A 21,513-nucleotide genomic window follows, 5' to 3' on the forward strand; every position below is an offset into this window, starting at 1 on the left:
AAAAAAAAAAAAAGAAAAAAAAAGAGATGACAAGATATGCAGAATAAGACAGCACATTAACACTCAGGTCCAGAAGTGTGAATGTTGAAAAGTGTTAACAACAGAGTGTTTCTGCAGTCTCAACTAATATTGCACGGTGTCTACAAACTTCAGATGAGATGATTCAAATGTCAACTACATAATATCAATAAATCTCTAATTAGATTCTGCACAAGTAGCAGGTACAACTGGACAATAAATTCTTAAGTTCAAACCTAGAGGCAATTTAAAATGGCCTGAATGTAATAATGTCTATCAAATATGAAACTCTTCACTACAGCACACAATAGTAAGTGGTATAATTCAGTGGTGATGAAGGCAGATCACTTTTCAACCACTTCCCCAGCATGTGTTCACTGTGTGAGCTCACACTTATGGATTGGGCGGCTATTGAAGTCTTGAAAACATCTGGATCCGGGAAGGCCTGAACCAAAACCCTTGAACCCCTTAAAAATATGCTTTCTAAAATGTACATGTTTATTCAGCCCAATATGCTTAGGTAAAAACTAGAGCCCGACCGATATGGGTTTTTTGGGGTCGATACCGATATTAGGGTGTTAAAAAAAAGGCCGATATTATTTGTGTATATTATAGTACAGTACCAGTCAAAAGTTTGGACACTTTCCCATTCGTGTGTCCAAACATTTGACTGGTACTATATATAGAATACAGAATATATATAGAATACAGAATATATATATATATATTTTTTGATGTATTTTTTGATTGTATATATATATATATACAAATTTTTTGCAATGATCACTCAAATGTGGTGATCAAACACTTATAATGACGTGACCGAGATATGTAATGGAGGCAGGGCATTTAACAATAAACTTTATTATCCAAAATGAGTCTGACATCAGTGCACTGAACAGTAAAGTTGAAGTTTATTCAACTTTAATTCAATTCAATTCCATTCAACTTTATTCTTTTGAAGTTTATTTCACTTCGGAACATTCATTCACGGATTTGCGCTACTGTCTTCACACACAGACGAAACTTACTAGAGAAGTATGAACTGTGACATAATATACCTCTGTAAATAAATACAATATAAATAGGGATGCACCGAAATGAAAATTCTTGGCCGAAGCCAAAACCGAACAAAATTAAACACTGGGCCGAAGGCTGAATACCGAATACGGTTTTTCGAGTTTTTTCCTCATGTATTTTGCCAATTTCTTTTTTCACCATTGCATAAATTAAAAAGCCAAAATGTGCTTTTTACTGTTTTGTCTTGCTTTTCAAAAAATAAAAATAAAAAAAATTACAAAACAACAATTTAAAAATATTTAACACTGAACATTTTTAACATTCTAGCAGACATTATACCAACAAAGCACAGTTTAACTTAAAATTGATACGTTAGTAAAGTAATAATTTTTGGCCATCTTGAATCAGGCATGTTTTTTTGTTTTTGTTTTTTTTAACTGTACAATTAAAAGCAGCCTTGCTGAGAAAATACTTTTTAAAACATTAGAAAATATTACAGATCCTAATTCAGCGCCGGACCGCGAATTTAACCACCGGCAACTCCCGAACCCCGGGGGCTATCGATGCGGGGGTGGTCTCATTCGAAAGCGGGCCTCTAGACATACACTCGATTCGCGTTCGAGAGGGTTCCTCGGGCTGAAGGGATGCCCCGAATTTGGTGTGGATTCGCCACGCCGTTACGGAGATATGGCCGTTCAAAGTTTCAATGGTTTTCCATAGACTTAAGCTTTAAAGCGTTTCATCCAGGTCGCCAGTAGCAAACAATGGAGCGCGCTCTGCTGGACAAACTAAGTAATTACACCATTTCAAGCATTTTATCTGCGTTATATGTTCTGTAAAAAAAAAAAAAAAAAATTTAATATCGGCGGCATATCCGCCGATACCTATATATCGGCGTCAGGCTCATATCGGCCGATAATATCGGCAAAACGATATATCGGTCGGGCTCTAGTAAAAACACACAGTTTGATGATTTAAAAAAAAAACAATTAAATTAGGAAAATAATGTATACAAAACCACTAATTAAATATACACAAAAATGCTGAAATGAAAACTAAATATGATAACCTGATCAGATACAGGGGTAAAATAAACGCACTGCGGTAGTCATGAGGGTGCAGTCATGCATGTTCAATGACCCCTACAAGTATGTGCAAACATGCAGAGCAAGAATAGCACATACCAACTCAGCAGCCTGTACAACTAACAGCCCAAAACACTGGCAATAAATAAACACATCTTATCAGGCCAACAGGACATTACACCAGAAGACACACAGGGTCAGAGACACTTTCATTCACAAGCTCTGTCAAATAACCACTCAGAAATACACACAACTCTGCGTCACACCCAGGAATTCAACCTCTCGACCCCTTCAGTTCCACACCCTTAACCAAATTATCCTCTTCAGAGATGCCTAAAATTAAAGATTTAATTGTTTATTTCATGGATTATAAATTAATAATTACCACATAATAAAAACATAATATGCATTATGAAAATGTATAACAAAAAAAAAAGACAAATATGGAAAAATGACCAAAAAGCAATAATACTGTTATTAGTTGTTTGAGACATAATCTTTCAGATATTTTGTGTTCATTTTTAGCAAGTAATTTATAATTAATAAATTAAATAAGCACATTATGTTGGATCCTGTTGAACACACATAATGGCACTGTAATATTGTGAACAGGGCTGCACGATTATGACAAATCATAATTGTCGATTATTCCCTTGAAATAGTAATTGCGATTATTAATTACGATTATCACAATTTACACTGAATGATGTTTATACCATTGTTTGATGCAACTGCATGCCGTATTTTTATATGAAAATAATCAAGCTGAAAACACTAACTGAAAAACTTTGTGCTTTTCTATAGTATTAAGCCTCAAATGTCAAATATACACCGGATTGGTTTCTTCTTTAAATTATAAAAAAAAAAAGTAAAAATATGAATTGTATTATGTTATACTAAAACTAAAATGAAAAGAAATGGGAAAAACCCTTAAGATAACATGTAGAAAGAAAAAAATGCATCTTAAGCACGCAGAATAACAAGTGGACTTTGAACAATTACGTAATTGTGGCATCCATAATTGTAATCGCGATTAGAAATCAGACTCATTGTGCAGCCCTAATTGTGAAATAATATTATAACTTAAAATAACCGTGTACCATTTTAATATACTATTTACAAATGTAATTTATTCCTGTGATCGTAAAGCTAATTTTTCAGTAATAATTACTCCAGTCTTCAGTGTCACATGATCCTTCAGAAATTATTCTAATACGTTCATTTGGTGCTCAAGAAACATTTCTTATTATTATCATCATTGTTGAAAACAGTTGTGCTGCCTAATATTTTTGTGAAAACCTTGATAAATTTTTTCAGGATTGTTTTATGAACAATAGCTCAAAAGAACAGCCTTTATTTGACAAAGAAATATTTTATAACATTATGTTTTAATGCCTTCTTGCTGAATAAAAGCATCACTTAAAAATACTTTTAAAGCTACTCCATATTGATTAAGAATTATAGATTAAGTAAGTGGATAGATAGATAGATAGATAGATAGATAGATAGATAGTCCAAGACAAACGCCCACAGAGTAAGAAGTTATAATAATTATGAACAAAACGGATACGGTTTATGCAAGCAAAGGGGTTAATAATTAGATAAAGAAAGAGCTTTGCATCTCAATCCTTTCAGGCGCTTCTTCTTCTGTAAATTATATCAGAGGACTCTGACACTACACTGCTATAATACAGTAACACCTGAATTTCAAATGAACACAACGAACAATTCAAGTGAAAGCACGGGGAGCTTGTGTCTCACATGCAAATGATGTCCTTACCACCATAGATCCTTGTTAAGAGGCGGAACCAGTAGCCCATCCCTTTACAACTCAACCCAATTTACAAACTAACCGACAACATAAAGCATGTAGACCAACTACAACAAAACTGGACACCGTGTTTAACGTTAGCTGGTAAAACAATGTTTAGCACTGAAGATCTACTTTCACCGGCGGTTTCAAGTCACTGTGGAACGACAGTGAATTACCGGTTAATAACACTAATATATCCTTAAAACCTTTGAGTTGGACGTATATATACACTAATAACTAAATGGTGTATCATTTCATCCCACAAATTCGAGGGGAAAATATACTATTCTCTTTAAAAGTGGCAATAAGCCGCCGTTGTCCTTTCTAGAGAGCGGCACACACCGGCAGACCTCATGCTTCATGATAGCGTTAACAGCACGGCTCGGCTAGCCGACACCCTAAAGTCCTACACATTTTAAAGAATAAGAGCGGCCTTACCTTATATTTATCAAAACCTGAGAGTTGCTCTTGGGTGACATAGTGGTAGAGAGCCATGATGACCGCAGCACGGCTCTGAGACGGACCGAAATTCACCACCGTGTCGGCGCACAGTATCCGCAGTGCTGCGCGTGACGTCTGAAGTGTGTTCTTTCATAATAAAAGCCGACCTGGAACTTGCAGTAAAACATCAGAAACACGAGTTTTAATTTCTTTGATGCTACGGAAGCTTCGTGACAGGTACCTTACCTCCATCTAAATATTACAGTTTTTTTCAACTGCTTACACACAAAATCTTTACTTGTCACACAACTTCTGAAACCTGACACTCAAACACCAGAACCACACACCAAATCTGCAAAACCATAGGCTACACAAATTCTCGGCCTTTCACTCGGTTTTCAATTTCATAAAACACTTTTTGCAAAGCACAACACACAATTCTCTATGTAACACACAAATATCTAACAGGAAGTGTCTTGATTTCCTTTTTCAAACACAACCAATCAAAGTGCCTCACACTAAACTCCTCACATGTGCAAACACTCATTGCTTTACTTAAAAACCAACCAATCATGGCTTTAGAATAGGCCTATAAATACACATCTACACGTGGTTGATGTATTTCTTTTCTTTTGTACTGTGTAATATTGTATTCACAACCACAAATGCTTACAGTAAAAAAACAAAAAATGGTTTCAATCTTGCTTTTGTGTTTACCGTGAATTTTTCAACACCTCTCTGCCAGTTACTTTCAATCTTGTACAGAAATGTACATAGCTCATGACAGAAGAGCTTTAGGTTTTGAATAGCTGTGTGTAGGCTATATGATATATCTAAAAATGTATTATGGCGCAGGTGTTTGCAATATAAGACAAATGTTTACTTTTGAGATGTGTTTGTGATATTGTGAATGCAGTGCTTCATTTTGCAAGAGATGTGAGGCATTTTGTGTGTGCATTGCTTGGATTTGTGTGTAAAGTTTTGAAAAAAAGAGGCAAAGTTTTGAAAATGTAAGCAGTTGAGAAAAACTATAAAAGGGCATCTATATTTTCTTGAATAAAGCCCCCCCAAATTAAACTGTAAAATCAATATTCTAAATATATAGCCTATATTTTTAGAATTTTTTTAGATTTTATTTAGTTATATTACGTTGTTTTTCTACTCATAGTGCTGTACTAATGGATAATTATTTATTTATTTTTATATTGTTTTTCTTTAAACTTTTCTACGGACCACCCAGCCACGGGGGTCCTCGGAACTCAGTTTGAAAACCCCTGGACTAGTCTACATAAAACATTAACAAATGTTCCACCATATAGACTAAATATGCACAGTGTTACAAAAACGATTATTTTACACTACGTGAGCTGGGAATTGAGTTAGTTGTCACACTTTTTATTTCTCATTGTAAGTTAATTTTATTTTTTTTCTATAGGCATATACCTTAAAGCTATGGATAAAATAGCTATTGAATAAATTGTTTTATATTATATGCAATATGTATAAACTCAATATGGACACATGGCTCGCTCATGCTGTTGTGTCACTGTCTACCCACTAGGGGACGCTACAAATACACGAATCTAAAAAATCGTTAACACCTCTGTAGAAAGGTTACGTCTGACATAACTGCATGGCTATCGATTAAAACTAAATTAACTTATCGTGCATTTATACGACATCTCGATATACACAGTTATACAAAAAGCCTACTTCAGAACATTTAAGAGTGATTGTGTGCATTTTAGTCTCAAGAAAATGTGAATAAGCTGCTATCACAAAGACTTCCCCTAAAATGAAAACTGAGTTAAATATAGAAGCAGAGAAAAACGGACAATTTTTTCTGACAAATCAGGGTGTTTGTTTAATTGCATACCTCTATATATTGTTTCATGGAATTAAAAGTAATGCAAATTTAAAACTACTTAACACATTGTGGCTAGGGGCAGTTAAAGAGCGAAACCTGAAATATCATTATTAGGATGACATATCTTCAAATCACAGTAATAGGGGACTAATACAATGACATGGATCTGCATTTATTAACATGCCATAAAAAGTGTCACATTTCAAATAGCTACAATTCACAAACCTAATCTCTGATTAAGGTGCTTGGCCCCCAAATCTGTTGTTTGCAGATATTAAACACAGGTCATGTTACATTTAAGACAGCTATTAGAAACAGGTCACATTCATAAGGCATCTAAAAACATTTAAACAATAATGTTTCTACACACATTCTATTATGCATAAAATATTATATATATATAAAAAAAGAATAATAAATCATACATTGTTTTAAGATATGTTGCATAATTATATTTATTTAAAATTGAACAAAGTAAAGTTCATCAAGGATCTAGAAAATAAAAACTGGATCTTGCTGGAATTGGGAACTTTAGCACAATAACAACATGATTAATTCTGTACAAGCCCCATTTAGTTTCTCTATTAAATGTACAAATTTTAACGAATATTAAAGCCAGTAACTTAGCCTGGAGACATTTCCCTAACCCCAGTCCCAGAAGGCATCTGCAAACCTTTTTCATGTTTTTTACGCTGATTTTGAGGGAAAGATTTTGGAATGGATTTTAACATGCTAAAATGGAACTGAAGGCATAATCAATTTAGCCAAACACAAAAGGTGTGGGGAATATGTAGAAATTTATGAATGATGGGCATTCCAGTTCTGAAGAAATCTGTCCATGCAAGCCTGTAGATCCCAGAAGTGTCATGGTGTCAGTTCCATTAAGGAAGAGAATCACCTTTACCACGGGATGGGGGGTGTTCGTGTGGGCGGGGCTTGTTTTGATTGTGAATGTGCCGGAGGTTTTTTTGTGAGGGTCGAGCAAAACAGGATGTCAAAGCGCGTGAGCTGCAGTCACAGGCTCCATCCTGGCAAAGAGACGGTAAAGAGTTAGGAGATACGCTCAGCATTATAACAAATCATGTGACATTAAGACAAAGACTCTGCAAAATAGTAATAATGTATATTTTCTATAGTTGTATTTAATAAAAATTAGTTCCAATTTGATCCTCCTGATTGTATGTGTCCCATATACTGTATACAGTATATCATTGTTTTAAAAGAATATTTTTGCTTGTTAAAAATAAAACAAATATGTAAAATATGTAATATGTATCTTTAAAATACACATGGATATGTCATATGGATAACCAGTCAGTTAACAGATTGACTCACAAATCTATACATAACATACCAAGAAATAACTTTTATTGAGGAAGTGAGTTGTGAACTCAATAACGGCTCCGAGCAAGTCTGATTCAAACAGTGACTAACAAGTGAGTCCGAGGCCATTTGGTGAATCTCAGACTTGCTAAAAGTGTTGATTCATAAGAATCATTCGTTCCTGACAAAAGCGCATATGGACACACAGAGTGTTTCCAGAGTGACTAGATTTCAAATTACTGTCGCACTTATTATTTTTGCACCCATTTTAGTCTCACTGCAATATTACTTCCTCAACACCTTCAATTTAGTTTTTTGTTATTGAATGGGTTAAACTTTGCTACTAACCTCCAAGCCCTTGTTCTTTCTGACTGAACCCCTGTCGATTTGGCGCTGAGTTTGGATCTGGCTCTGACACACCGTCTCCTCTTTTTGGCTTTGTTTCATAAATCTGCGGTTCACAATCTTGGTGATGCTGTCGTTTCTGACCAGTGGCACTGCTGGTATACGAGACGGGGGATGCTCGGATTTCTTTGAACCCACCAGACCGATGTGATCCCTATGAGCTGCTGGCGCTTTCTCCATCTCCGGGTTGGTCTTCTCTCCTCGACCACAGACATTGCGCAGAAACTCATGGACCAGACCATATTTGTGAACGCCTACATTTTTACGGCCGCCATGTTTATCGCTGCCCTGCACTGATACTGAACTCGGCCTGCTAGGTGTCGAAGCACGTTGCGGCAGAGCCCACAAACCACGCTCTTTTGCTCCATAATCCAGCCTGGAGGAGGCGCTCTGAGATGAGGAGGAGGACAAAGAGGATGTGGTGAAAGAGGAAGAGGATGAGGGGGATGTGGAAGAGGAAGACTTAGAGGAAAACGGAGAGGATGCAGAGTGTCTGCGTTGTATTTTTGGCGAGGTGGTCTGTGGTTGAAACCGATCTGCTGGACCAGGGATCCTTTCCAGTGACACTGATGTCTGCGGGGTTCTTGAAGATACAAATGAGGTCACTCGGGGCGACCAGTGCTTCGCAGCATGAAGACATCGAGGACCATCGGTTTGTAGCCCAACTGTGGTCACCTGTGGTTGGGATTGAGTTTGCGTTCCTATACTCACAACACTCACCATACTGCTCCCAAAATCCTTTGCTCTTTTCCTCTCCAGAGGGCTGGATTGGGAGGTTTGCAGCACACTGGCTGTGATTTCCTTCATGTCATCACTCAGGTTGGATGAGACATCCAAGTTATTGAAAGCCAAGCGTGAAGGGGATGTCATACTGGAGGTCTGAAGACCAGAAGAGGATGTAGAACTGATGACAGCGTTCGAATCTCTCTCCATCAAACTTTGGCAGTCAAACGGCAGGCTACCCAGCCAGTTTTCATACGCAGCGGCCCAGTCTTGGTTTACAAGGCCACAGGAAACAGCATTGAAATGTGGTTCCTGGCTCTCCTCAAGCGCTTCCTCCTCTGCTGCTATCGGAGAGCTCATTTGGATCCTTTTTGCTGATGGTGGGCTGTAATATATACGAATGCTGGTTCTCTCTGGAGCAGTGTGGCTTCTCTGGGTCAGCTCCTGGTTTAAGGTCAGACCAGGGAAACTGGGAGGCATGATAGGAGAGTCCCAAGTCTTGCAGGGGTCTTCTCTGTCCAGAACAGCAGCTTCTCGACTGAGGTACTTCCAGTTCTTGTTGGGTTTTGCCATGCCAGTTTTGAAAGGCATCCTGTTGGAAAAGCAAACTCTGTTAAAGAATTCAATCAGATAATTTGAGTTCAAACTATGGTGCAAACAAACGAATCGAGCTGACCTCTCCATTTTTGCATCTTTGGTCAACATCTTGTATCTGGGGAGCTGAAAATGCATCAGAAGGATTATTATTTGGGCATGCATAATTAGTTCAGTTGTGTAATTTTATTATATATGAAATATCATTTAATAACAAAATACTTCTAAAACACCTTTTACATTAAGAATAAAATGAAACAATTTAGGGACTTAAAGGATTAAAATAAATGACACAAGAAATATTGTATGCAATGCATTGCAATATAACCTTTCAGCAGAAAAAGAGTGAATCGTTTTAAGTTTTAATTGTTTTAATCCTTCCCATATTGCTTAGGGATGTGCAAATTTAAGATAAACTGCATCAAATGAAAAGGCCTGTCTTATTTAGAAAGTGTGTTAGAGAGATTACAAAAAAGAAAACAGCAAGAAAACCCTTGGATCAGGAAAAAAAAAAATTGGCAAAATTCCTTTGCACTCCAATCCAGGCTTTACTTAACCCCATCAAACTGTCACTGTCTGCATTCCACTTTTATTATTAGCATCTATGATAATAATAAACAGGAATTTTTGTTTAAAGGAAAGAATGAAACTGCTGTAGTGTAAACCCAGAGGACGACAATACAAAGATCCATTATGCCTTTGTTCCTTTGTATAATGCTTCCTCATTTCTCTCTCGCCTCCTTTCCCTTAACCCTGCACAATGTTACCCTCCGTTTACTGTAAAGGAAAGTAAACTTCAGCTGAGCTTTGATAAGTCTCTCTGTGGTCACTGTGGTTTGGCTAAGCCCTTTTCAGAGTCAGAAGTTGTGATTGAAGCTGATGTCTGCACTCCGCCTGCTGTCCTACAGTACAGTCCCAAAAGGGGATTAGCCTAAATTCAGTTGCCATGCGGCCTTTTCACACACACATGCTCACGGGCATGTCTCATATCTCTGATCTCTGTTGCTCTAGTAGGACTGTAAAAAATTTATTTTATTAATCATAGTTCAGACTTCAGATAGCAGAGAGCATGAACTACTGTTCAAAAGTGTGGAGTCTGTGAGATATTTGAATGTTTTTGAAAGAAGTCACTTGTGTTCACCAAGGCTGAATTCATTTGATTATTTTCAATTAAAAAAAATGTTTTCTATTTGAATATTTCTTTAAAAAATTTAATTTATTCCTGTGATATAAAAGCTGAATTTTAAGCAGCCATACTGAAATACTGAAAATTTATTTGAAATTCTGTAATTTTTAATCAGTTTAAGACATGTTAAAAAAAGTATTAATTTCTTTTAAAAATTACTGATAACAAACTTTTGAGTGGTCATACAAAAAAATGCCAAAAAAATACCTAAATAGTGGAAATAGGTCAATATAAATATTAACAGAATTATAAAAAAACGCTGGTCAGATTCAAACACTAGTTAATAGGTTAGATATCATGAACTAATTTCTACATAACGTGTTAATTTCTGCATATACAATTTTATTTTATTTTATTTTATTTAAATTAATATTAGTTAATTAGAATTATGAACAAACACACATTTGTTTATAAATAAATTTATTTATTTAGTTTATAAATTATTTATAAATTAACATTTTACGTAATGTTCAAGATACCTAGTGGACTAACTAATGTTAACAAACTGAACTTTATTATAAAATGTTACCAATTAAATAATAGTTGACACCCCCCCCTCTTACTAGACTAGTGTCTAGTAAGACCTGTTTTGATGGTTGACCTTTGACAGTTGAAATCATGTCAAAGTTCCACATTACACTAAATATGTAAATTATTGTTTCAGTGTATTACACTAATTTTTGCTCTGACCTGCATTTTTCTATTTTGCTTAGCTGTCTTCAACCCTTCGCACTCTAGACGCACATGGTTCAGGTGTTCTAGCAGTTCCTGCCGCTCAGAGCTCCAGCTGCTTTCACGGACCTTCAGCTGTCTTGTAAGGTCCATCACTGCAGTGTAGGACTCTGCTAACAGGTGCTGAAGCTTCTCAATATGGTCCTTCTGCAAAGCCGCATTCAGGTCTGATGGACCCTTTACTCCTGCCTTCCCAGCTGAACCATCCAGCTATAAACAAACACAAACAACTTGATGACATTTCTGCTTCAATTTCCTCCATAAGTCCCTACAGACGCAAGAATGAAGAAAGAAGAGGAGACGACATGAGAAGCAGACAACAGGTTCATTGATACTCTCTGAAGGGAATTTAAACTGATCTTCTAGTTCTCACCCCGCTTATGAGGCTCTTGAGCTCTGCACATTCCACGGCCCACGCTGCTTTGGCTTTAGCAAACTGCCGGATGACAAACTGGGCTGCCCTGTGCTGCTCCATAAGTTCAGAAAACAGATCCGACAGTGCTGTCCTGAGGTCTGACAGCAGGGCACTGCTTACCTGAGAAAGCAACATACAGTGGTGAATGAACACTGGGCAACAGGAACACAACCAGATTAACTGGAAATGAGCAACAGGTCAAGGAACAATGCTATTGGGCAACTATGCTCAAAGAGCAGGCATATTCAGCTATAATATATTATGAAAAGGGCACATTTTTGAATGACGTTCTTTCAGGCTGAATGTATTGCACAATGAAATGCTTTTGGAAGTCATGTTGAAACACTATTATTTTTACCCCAGTAATCCTCATTCTATTTCATACCTGACTGTTGCACTTCTGTTGAAGATTATACTTGCATGCTTTTGACTCTGTGTCCTTAAGCAGATGATGATCATTCTGACAATACATCTGAAATGAAAAGACATATAAAATTGGTTGTGAAATAAACTTTACACCATTTTAACATTTATTGTGTGAAATTATTTATGTTATTATTTTAACAAAATGTCACACTGAAGAATTTTGGCACTAATAAAGCTTTTTTTTAAATTAAGTGAAATATATGAAAAAAATATAGAATTACAGAAAAAGTATTTAAGGATTATATAAATACGGAATATTTTATTGTGCATCATTTTCAATCTTACTCTCATTTTCTTAATCTCTATAAATATATATTAGCTCAAATTATGCAAATGGTGTGAAAAATATTATGTAACTGTGCCTATTTAGGACACATTAAATGTTAAACATGTATTTTCCACAACAGAACATTATTAACACACAATACACGATGAGATGGGAAAGATTGGATGGGAATTCATGTATACATACTGTATCACTGAACATTGTTAGTGGGCGAATTAAATAAATCAAAAATGTGTTTTAGGTATAAAGGGCCCAAAAAGTGCCCAAAGTTGACAAAACACCCAACTACGCAACATATACATATATGCTTTTGGCAGGCATTTTTATTTTGCATTCAATGTACATTTACATTTATTTATTGATAGGTTCTTGCTTTCCCTGGGAATAGAAGCCCTGATCTTGGCATTGCTAGCGCTATATCTGAACTACAGGAAAGCATTTACTGTTATTTCAACTGCAAGTAACAATCATTATAAAGAACATTTTAACCATCTTCATCGATAAAGATGGTTGACCGCAATAGCAAACGTTGTTGCCCAATTTACCTCAAACAGGCTCTTTCTATCAGCTGTGGGTCTCTCTCCCTGCCTCCACTGCTGGATGAACCATTGGAGCTGCAGATTGAGCAGCACTAAGCTGTCCTGGTTACACTGATTTCCAACATTTTCTTCACATGGAAGTTCGCGACTTGCTTGATTCTTTGAGTCCTCTTTCATTTCAATTAAATCTTCGCCAAAATGCAACATATTCTTCTCTGTAACAGGCCCAGGGCGCTCTGAATTGGAGTTTGACAGCACCTCCAACTTTTCGACAAGAGCACGCAGTTGTGCTTGTAACACCTCTAATCCATTGGTCAAGGGACTCAACATGGGGTCCAAAAGCCACTGATGTGTTTTGCACTGAGGATGTATTGCAGATTTGCCTAAGTAGGGAGCACCAGCAGGAGTGTTATGGGTACATATAGGTGAGAGGCCATTTTTTGCTGGGGTTGTTAGGAGCTGGATAGTCGATCTGACAAGCAGCGCCTGGTCATGGATGGCAAGAAGACTCTCTAGATCTTTCACACCAAATGTGCAGTCTGACATACATTGAGCTTGTCCGTCTTCCGCTTTAGTTTCTGCAGAAAGCTCCTGTTCCCCACCAATCGGCCCTTCTCTGTGCATGTGGCTGATAGAAGCATGAACTTCCTCTACATGCATCTGGTTCTCCTGCATATTATTGTGGGTAGTCGTTGCATCTGCATTCTCTTTCCCATCCAGACATCCACCTCTAAGCATCTCCCCCTGTTCCCCAGTTTGGAGAGGCACTGCTAATCCTTCACTGGCCCCCTTCATCGTCTCCTCTTCTTCCAGGCTTCCTCCTCCTCGTTCATGCAGTTCACTCATCTCTGCTCGCAACCCACGGTTCTCTACCTCTAGCTCCACTATTCGACGACTCAGCAGCGTGGCTTCTTCCTCCACCAGCCGCAAGTGAACTTTGACCTCTGCTTCTCGGGTGTGGGCGGAGTTAGTGGCGCCCGCTGCAGCCTGGGTTTCATCCACCTCACCATAAAGCAGACGGTATTTGGCGAGCTCCTCCCGCATCGCCTCACTCTCCAGGGCAATCTTAGTTAGTTTCTTGCACATGAGTGCAGACTCTTCTTTGGCAAAGTGGAGCTGGCATTTCAAATCAGCACTGTCATCCTGTTGAAGACACAGGTGTGTTAAAACAGTTGGCATATATCAAAAATCAGAGGAACTCTGATGACTAATGTTGGCCCTCTACCAAGACCTGCAACAAACCAGCACTAACCTTCACAAATCAATCATTAAGACTAATGTAACTTCCAACTCACCTGTGAAGAGAGCTTCTTTTCACTCTTGCTGGATGTTGATCTCAAACTTCGTCTCTTTAGAGAATTCTGTGAATGCACCATATCCATAATTAGTCTGAAGACATTTCAGCAGCTTATATAACACAGCTTAGTATGTATAGGTGGGTTGATGCAATTTGTCCCCTAAGATGATGTCCTCCTATGGGCATAAATGTCCATTTGAGTTATATTAATCATTGTTATTTTCCATCGTACCGCTGTCCACTGCATTCCAATACCCAATGAAATGTGTGACTGTAAGGAAAGCATGCACCTAATAAACACACTCAATCATGTTCGTGTAGTGAGATGGCAAGAGCCCCAACTCCATTACTACACCAAACATCCATACTGCTCCAAGTATGTCAAGAATGCTGGCTTGAGTCAGTCTATCTGTCTGCTGCTTTGTCTGGGAGGCTCAAACCCTTAAAAGTACAAAGAGCAGAGGAGGAGCATGTAAACTTCAAATTATCTTCTTTACATGTTAAAAATAACCTCATCGAGTCAATCCAAGCTGTTAAGTGCAACACCAAGCTAAAGAATAGTACTCATCATATTATAGCTTGATGTTTTGATATGATAAATTAGTAATTTAACTTGTGGATCAAGACTGCAAAAAGATTTTTGACTCTAATGGATGAGTAAAAAGTGTTTGTATGTAGATTATCATGTTTCAGGTATAGGTCAGGCTCACATGAGGCCTTGATAATCTGGTTGTAGCTGATTTGTTCTGCTGGTGAAGATCAGGAATGGGCAGCAGCTGTCTGAGCTGAGCTGAGCTGCTGGGATCCACTTCTAAGCACTGAATCCTGGATTAAACTGAATGCGTGCCGTTATTAAAGACCTACAGGCCTTCATTGCCAATAAAATTTGACTTGTTCGGTGCATTATGTTGGTAAAATGGTGGCGGCCTACATTTTTTATTATTGTGAGAAAGTGAAAGCAAAAAGCATACCTTCTTTTTAGTATTTTTACTAGCATGTATATGATAATTGAACATCATAAGACCCACATTTAAGCATTATGGTTTGCAGCCAGAGTTGGACAAGGATCTCCCTTTCAGGTATATTTCCAAGTGGTTTCTTTCTCACTCTCTTCAAACTTTCAGTTGCCCCATTTTTTCTCTCTTCTCCCCCTCACTGCATCTACAAGTGAGAATGACAGCTGTGGTTTGAATTCAGACCCTTAGATCATTCTGTGCCCTACCCAAGCAGTCAGCTGTCTTTTACACCCACTACATACAGTTGGGGTAAAGGTCAGATTCTAATCCTAACGGCATCATGAAACTAAGGAGTCTAAGCAACAAACAAACAAGTACTGCTTTAAAGTGATATAGGGCATAATATATATATATATATATATATACAGTACAGGTCAGGTTTTGTTTTTCTTTTTGAAATGAATATTTTATTCAGCAAGGATGCATTAAATTGATAAAAAGTGATAGTAAAGACATTTATGATGTTAAAAAAGATTTCTATTTCAAATAAATGCAGTTCTTTTAAACTTTCTATTCATCAAAGAATCATGAAAAATTGTATCATGTTATACACTAAAATATTAAGCAGATCAACTATTGTTGACTTTGATTTTAAAAAATAAAATTCTTGACTACCAAATCAGCATATTCGAATGATTTCTGAAAGATCGTGTGACACTGAAGACTTGAGTAATAGATGCTGAAAATTCAGCTTTGTCATGACAGGAAAAAAGGACATTTAAAATATATTAAAATAGAACAGTTTTTTTTTTTTATTGTAATAATATTTCAATATTACTGTTTCTACTATTCAGTCTTGGTGAGCATATAAAATATAAATCTTAAACTTTTGAACAATAGTGTATACATGTATATACAGCAATGGCTTTGTGGTCATACCACCTGTGATTTGTCCATCTCAGCCTGTAGGACCTGCTTTGCCACCTCCAGATCCTGCAGCCGTTCACGTAACTCCTCATTTTCCCATTCCAGCCGTGAATTTTTCTTTTGAATGGCCTCAAGTTCGCTGTGTAGGCGAAGGGACACGCTTTTTGCCACCTGGGAAAACAATATTAATTTAGAGTAAAATAAATACACTGCAAACCATGTGTCCATGCTAACTATCCACAAAAATGTTGATGTTAATATGATAATTATCTCATGTCATTTCATTCTCTTGGGGATCACTATAAGACACAAGAAGCTCTATATTTATAGAAAATACATATCTGAAACTTTATACGGAACATTGCAAAATGAGGATTAAGTTACCATGTTTCATCTGTGGTTTGTGACATTGAGGATGTGAGGAAGTAAAGTGGTTAATTAATTGTTCAGGATTCAATATGGGTCGACTCTCCTATGATCTCCTTTCTTACCCTTTGCAAAGCACTCATCCTCTTGATGCTCAAGGGGTTGCTAACAATTGCAAACAATGTCAAGGGAAAACGGTTAGAGTGCATGTGATTATACCACAGCATTCAGCACATGACTTTTCTTTTTTTTATATATCGCAGGGTGATTATTATCAGCATTGAGTTCCAGGAGCAACTTCACAAACATGTATTTCTCTGTGAAAAAAAGTTGATGGAAATGTGGAGCACAGCAGACTTTGAAAAGGATGCTGTTAGATATCACATTGCAGGACACTCCCGTGGGGGTTGTTGAAGACTGAATATCTTGACAGAGTGCTAGTGAGGACACTGAGAAGCGATGGACACACACACTGGCCCAGTTTGTGAAAGGAGGGTATCTATTTCTCTCACATGCCTTTAATATAGACTGGTCATGGACATGCCCACAATACACCAAGCAGCTGTGCTTGGACACTTACCCTCTTGGATACTGTGGCTATAGTCCTTGACACATATACTGCACACATGCAAATGCACACACTCTTTCATTCAACCTTGAGTATACTTCACATTGTGTTTCTCTAAAATACATTTTCACTCTAAATTCTGCGCAGACAAAGGGTTCGGAAGAAACCTGAGGAATTTGTTTTGCATAGTCTGGAAGCAGATTTCAAAAGAAAACAGCCATTTTATATGGGTCGCCCTGCTGTGTAAATTCGTTTTTAATTCGTAACGTTCCTACAGAAAGCTCTGTCGCTGATTGGCTGGGAAGTTCAAACCAAAAAATGCTTATGCTGTGAGTGGCCCACCACAAACTGAACTACACCAATTGTCTGCCAAACAGAAAACCGAGGGTTTTTCTCCTCATTTTACTAGTTGGACCACTTCCAAAAATAAAACCTCTCACTACACATGTCAAACTGTAAAACAAAATGATATTTCAGCTCTCACTAAACCCTTAGCACCACGATTTGGGTCACAAACCACAATGGAAGGATTACACAATCCATCTGAGTGCATGCGGATTCATAAAAACAGAGTTTTGACTCATTTAGTGACTTACTATTCAGCATTTAATTGGCACTAAGCATTGAGCAATTTAGATAAACATCCTGTCCCGATGAATGCCATGGACTGCATCCAAAACCCTAACAGTGGTTTTCCTATACACACACCACTGTAGCTTAATTGCACCCAAATCATGAGGGAATCATCTATTTAATTACACCCTGAATGTCAGTTATTGCTCTTTATGCTTTATGTGACATACAAGGACTTTCTCACAGAAAACACCAGCAAATTATGACTGTAAGCACATCCTCACCCTAATATCATGTTCAAGTGTCCTGATAAGCTCTCCGTCCACCTGTCCCGTCTGGGCTACACGCAGGCTGCGTCTCTCTGCTTTCCTAAGTCGGTACTGGAGGATGCGACAGGCCTTGTTGGCCTGTTCCAGCTGCTGTCGGAGTTCCTGCAGCTGGTAAACATCCTCCTCCATGTACATGTCCCTCATCTCCAGCATCTCTGAGCGGAGCTCCTCCATTTCGTCCTAAAAATGCAGTCAAAATGGTGTATGTAAACATCAACTTCATAGAACTGAATCATATGTGGCAGTTTTACAGCCACCATAACTGTTTTAAAATGGAAGTTTTTGATTGAAAAACATGAGATAAATGAATGCATTCTACTTCAGTTGTGTGTACAAAGGGTGTTTCCTATATCGCTATCAATGTCAGTCTTCAACCAACTGGCTTCACATCTTGCTTGCCAGCATGCTGTGCGCATTAACCCACAGAACTAGGGGCGCGTGCCAAGATAGACGCACTGGCCTTCTTGGATGCATTGGTGGGACTTCTGTTGACTTCTTGATTTCTACTGAGACACCTTGCACTTAATCACAGTAAAGCTTGTCTCGTTCTCACTGTGAACCCGTCATTCTATTGCATGTCAGAGACAATGAGGGATGACACGAGCCAATTAGCGAAAGTATAATCTTCTAAGAAGAGAGTAAATCTTACAGTATAAGCCAGATCACGTGCAATTTATTTTTGCTTTGTTTATGTGACTGTTAAAATGTATTATACATCTAGAAGACACTGTGGGATTGTTTTGATTTCAGCACATCATATGACATGGTTTATGCCATGTTGGCTGATGATATTAGATGCTTAATAATAGTCATAATCCATCAAAACAGGTTGCATTTAGTACTCTCCTTTTATCTAACATGGGTAAAGTGAAGGTACTTAAAACAGATTCTCACAAATAATTAAATGCAATTGTACAACAATACATCGTTTTGGTAATAGAATTCAGACATCTTTTAAAAACTACAATGTTTATGTTTAGAAGAGCATCTTCATTTGGTGATATGCACTCTTTGAGATCAGTCAGATGCTTGATCATGTCCACTATGATGGCGTCAGACAAAACAAAACATTTTCACAATGACAAAAGACCCTCATGGCAATTATAAATGACTTTTATTTGATTGTCTTGTATTTAAAGAGCAAATATGAATTGTGTCCCACTTTACCTACCTGAACTCTCCCAAGCATAATTTACACCATTGCAAGACATTGCCATTTGCAATTAATTAACAAACAAATAAATGAATCAACAAACCTCACCTTTAAATATTCATTTTCTGATCTTAGGTCATCAATCTCTCTCAGCAGATCCTCATGCACCCCATCAGCAAAGTCTCCAGTCAGATCCGAAAATGCCACAGACGCGCTCAAGTTCAAGCGACTGTCCAGAGAAACGTAGGACCGCTGGTCTCCAGGAGAGATGCTTCCCTCTCCGAAGCCAAACCCTGGAGACAGGGTGGCATTAATCACACCATCTTCTTCTCTGTGTTCTGATAATATTTGCTCAGCTGAATCGTCCATCATCTCTTCGTCTGTACCTCTGTGACAGACTTCACCACACTGTGACTGGGCATCAGTGGACTGCTTGTGCTCCTCAGATGCGTCCGAGATCTCAGAGCTGCTGTCGGTGGAAGACAGTCTCCCGGTAGCACAGCCAGAGTCTTTACTCAGGTCATCAGACGTGATGCTGCCATCCGACAGCTTTCTCCTCTCGCACGATTTACTGCGATTGCTATCGGAGCGTTTTCTCGACTCTGGTCTCATCTCCTTTTTCCCTGTGTGGATGTTTGGCGTGACAGATGCTCCACGCTTTGGTTTCTTAGAGTGAACCTCGTTGGTTTTGCTCTGTGAGGCTGCTGGGATGATTTTAGACGAAGCGTTCGCTTGGGGTTGTTTTGACGTCATGTGTTGCACATGATGCCGGTGGATTTGTCTTGACGGCTGCTGGCTGCTCGCGTCCCCGCAGGCTTGATCCTGCCCGTCCCGTCCGTGATGGGATGAGCGTGCATTGGACTCAGGATTTGCCTCAACTTTTGTCTTTGTCATTGTGTTGGCGTTCAAAGATGATAATGTCCTCTTATTTACCTTGCATTGTTTTTACAAACAAAGACGATTAATAGCCAGTAATGAGATTCCAGCAGAATCCTCTCTGGAGTTTGTGTGAGATGAGGTAACGTTAAAGTTAAGGTAAATCCGGGTAAAGCCGTTAGTCTAGTGTTTGAGTGAATATAGGCCTATGTACTGTACTGTGTGTGGCCATGTGCTATAAAAACTCCGAAATCTCCGCCCCAAAATCAGGAGCTTTACACTCTCTCTCTCTCTCTCTCTCACTCTGAGTCACAGTTAACTCAGCTTTACTGGCATTATTACGAACAGCTATAATAGTGCTGTGTTTTACTAGGATCAAATATGCTAGTTTTCTCCCATGCATATTTGTTCAATATTAATTTAGTAATCGGCTATTTTGCATATGATGGCCTATAATGAACACTTATGACTGAAATCGGTAACAGTGTCTGTATTATTCCTTCATAAAATCCAATAAGATGTAAGTTCTTTGATTCATAGGTAAGTCTCTTTTCTAAATATATAGGCTACACCGGTTTCAAAAGGAAGACAGTTTATCAAAACTCACGCTTTTTAGTGGCACGGAGCTGAAAACATCCTAACATTGCTCCGCTGACATCTAGTGGCTTCAAATGAAAGTAAAGTTTCGACGCATTCAGGGCTGCGTTCAGCCCTGTTTTTATACAGTCTGTGGTTCAGCCCCGACAAAAACGGTGCAAAACGTTTTTTAAACGGAAACGGTGGTGCGTTGAACACCCTGTTCAGATGACGCAAGTAGCAAAACGGTGCACACCGGTTTGAGCTTGAACTTCTTCGGTTTGAGCTTGTCGCCAAGGGAGGAGCATATCAACTTCCGACACAAGAATATTTAGTAATATTGTAATGATCTGTTTATTATAACCTGGTTTATTACATTATGAATTTCCCGCTGGAATCCAAATTATATCAAACACTACAGTTTTATTTTTATTTTTTTAGTAGGCCTAACAAACCTTAACCAGAAGCAGACGCACAAACCGCAACAGCGGTGATCAACTAAAAACCCTGATTGCGTTAAATATAAGCTCAGACTAATCACTAAAAAAACTGTTACTAGTCGTTTTTTACTCTGCTGCTTAATGTTTAAATAAATTATTGCTTATAAAAAATAATAATCTGCAGACTTACCAACTATTTTATTTGTTATTTATATTTGTAATATATTTTGATGTATTTTTGGACCTATTTCAAATATTTATTTATGTTTTTGTTATATTTTTTCATTATTTATTAAACGTATTTTCATTACGTTTTTCACTTACGTTCTTACACTTTCACTTATATCTTGCACAGTTTTTCTCCAGTTTCTTGCATTTACATACAATTATGTTTACATGAAATGCCTTATTTATCATTTTCTAACCTTATTTTAATTAAGTTACTGCATATTGTATGATTTGAACAGCATAAAAAAAAGCCCATGTGATTAAAATTGAAAGCAAAATGCTTTCTCTTAAAACCAAGAAACCATATGTTACACTATTGGGCCTAATTTATTTTCATGCTCTTGTCAAAGG

At 37.8% G+C, this 21,513-nt stretch overlaps 2 protein-coding genes across 3 annotated transcripts in view; both read right to left on the bottom strand.

The window, feature by feature from the left end:
* The window catches only part of LOC107708808 (ethanolaminephosphotransferase 1-like), an 11,875-nt gene extending 7,357 nt beyond the window's left edge, over positions 1-4,518 (bottom strand). The window contains exon 1 of the mRNA XM_016513126.1: positions 4,375-4,518. Coding sequence (XP_016368612.1) covers positions 4,375-4,431 — 57 coding nt within the window. The 5' untranslated portion in view covers positions 4,432-4,518. The remainder of the gene's footprint in view (positions 1-4,374) is intronic.
* A 2,242-nt stretch (positions 4,519-6,760) lies between these two features.
* LOC107708809 (protein SOGA1-like) lies at positions 6,761-20,135 on the bottom strand. Of its 2 annotated transcripts, none has more exons than XM_016513127.1 (11): positions 19,151-20,135; positions 17,845-18,069; positions 16,069-16,224; positions 14,169-14,234; positions 12,880-14,016; positions 12,008-12,094; positions 11,581-11,742; positions 11,166-11,417; positions 9,372-9,415; positions 7,916-9,287; positions 6,761-7,272 (listed from the first exon to the last, which is right to left on the bottom strand). In XM_016513127.1, the coding sequence occupies exons 1-11, from the start codon at positions 19,934-19,936 to the stop codon at positions 7,126-7,128; spliced, it is 4,434 nt and encodes a 1,477-aa protein (XP_016368613.1). In that variant the 5' UTR covers positions 19,937-20,135; the 3' UTR covers positions 6,761-7,125. The 2 variants fall into 2 exon arrangements, with proteins under 2 accessions (XP_016368613.1, XP_016368614.1); XM_016513128.1 differs by lacking the exon at positions 19,151-20,135 and adding an exon at positions 18,209-18,250.
* Between the last annotated feature and the right edge of the window lie 1,378 nt (positions 20,136-21,513).

Source organism: Sinocyclocheilus rhinocerous, unplaced genomic scaffold (genome assembly GCF_001515625.1).
Source record: "Sinocyclocheilus rhinocerous isolate Xijiao unplaced genomic scaffold, SAMN03320098_v1.1 scaffold1406, whole genome shotgun sequence".
In the NCBI taxonomy this organism is placed as follows: Eukaryota; Metazoa; Chordata; class Actinopteri; order Cypriniformes; family Cyprinidae; genus Sinocyclocheilus; species Sinocyclocheilus rhinocerous.

Bases quoted from the DNA above. Each gene is read 5' to 3' on its own strand.
- LOC107708809 (XM_016513127.1), bottom strand. From the start codon at position 19,936: ATGACAAAGACAAAAGTTGAGGCAAATCCTGAGTCCAATGCACGCTCA. The intron at 14,017-14,168 runs GTGAGTTGGAAG...TGTCTTCAACAG, and splicing joins AAAAGAAGCTCTCTTCACAG to GATGACAGTGCTGATTTGAA. The intron at 9,288-9,371 runs GTCAGCTCGATT...CTTTTCCAACAG, and splicing joins AAAGATGCAAAAATGGAGAG to GATGCCTTTCAAAACTGGCA.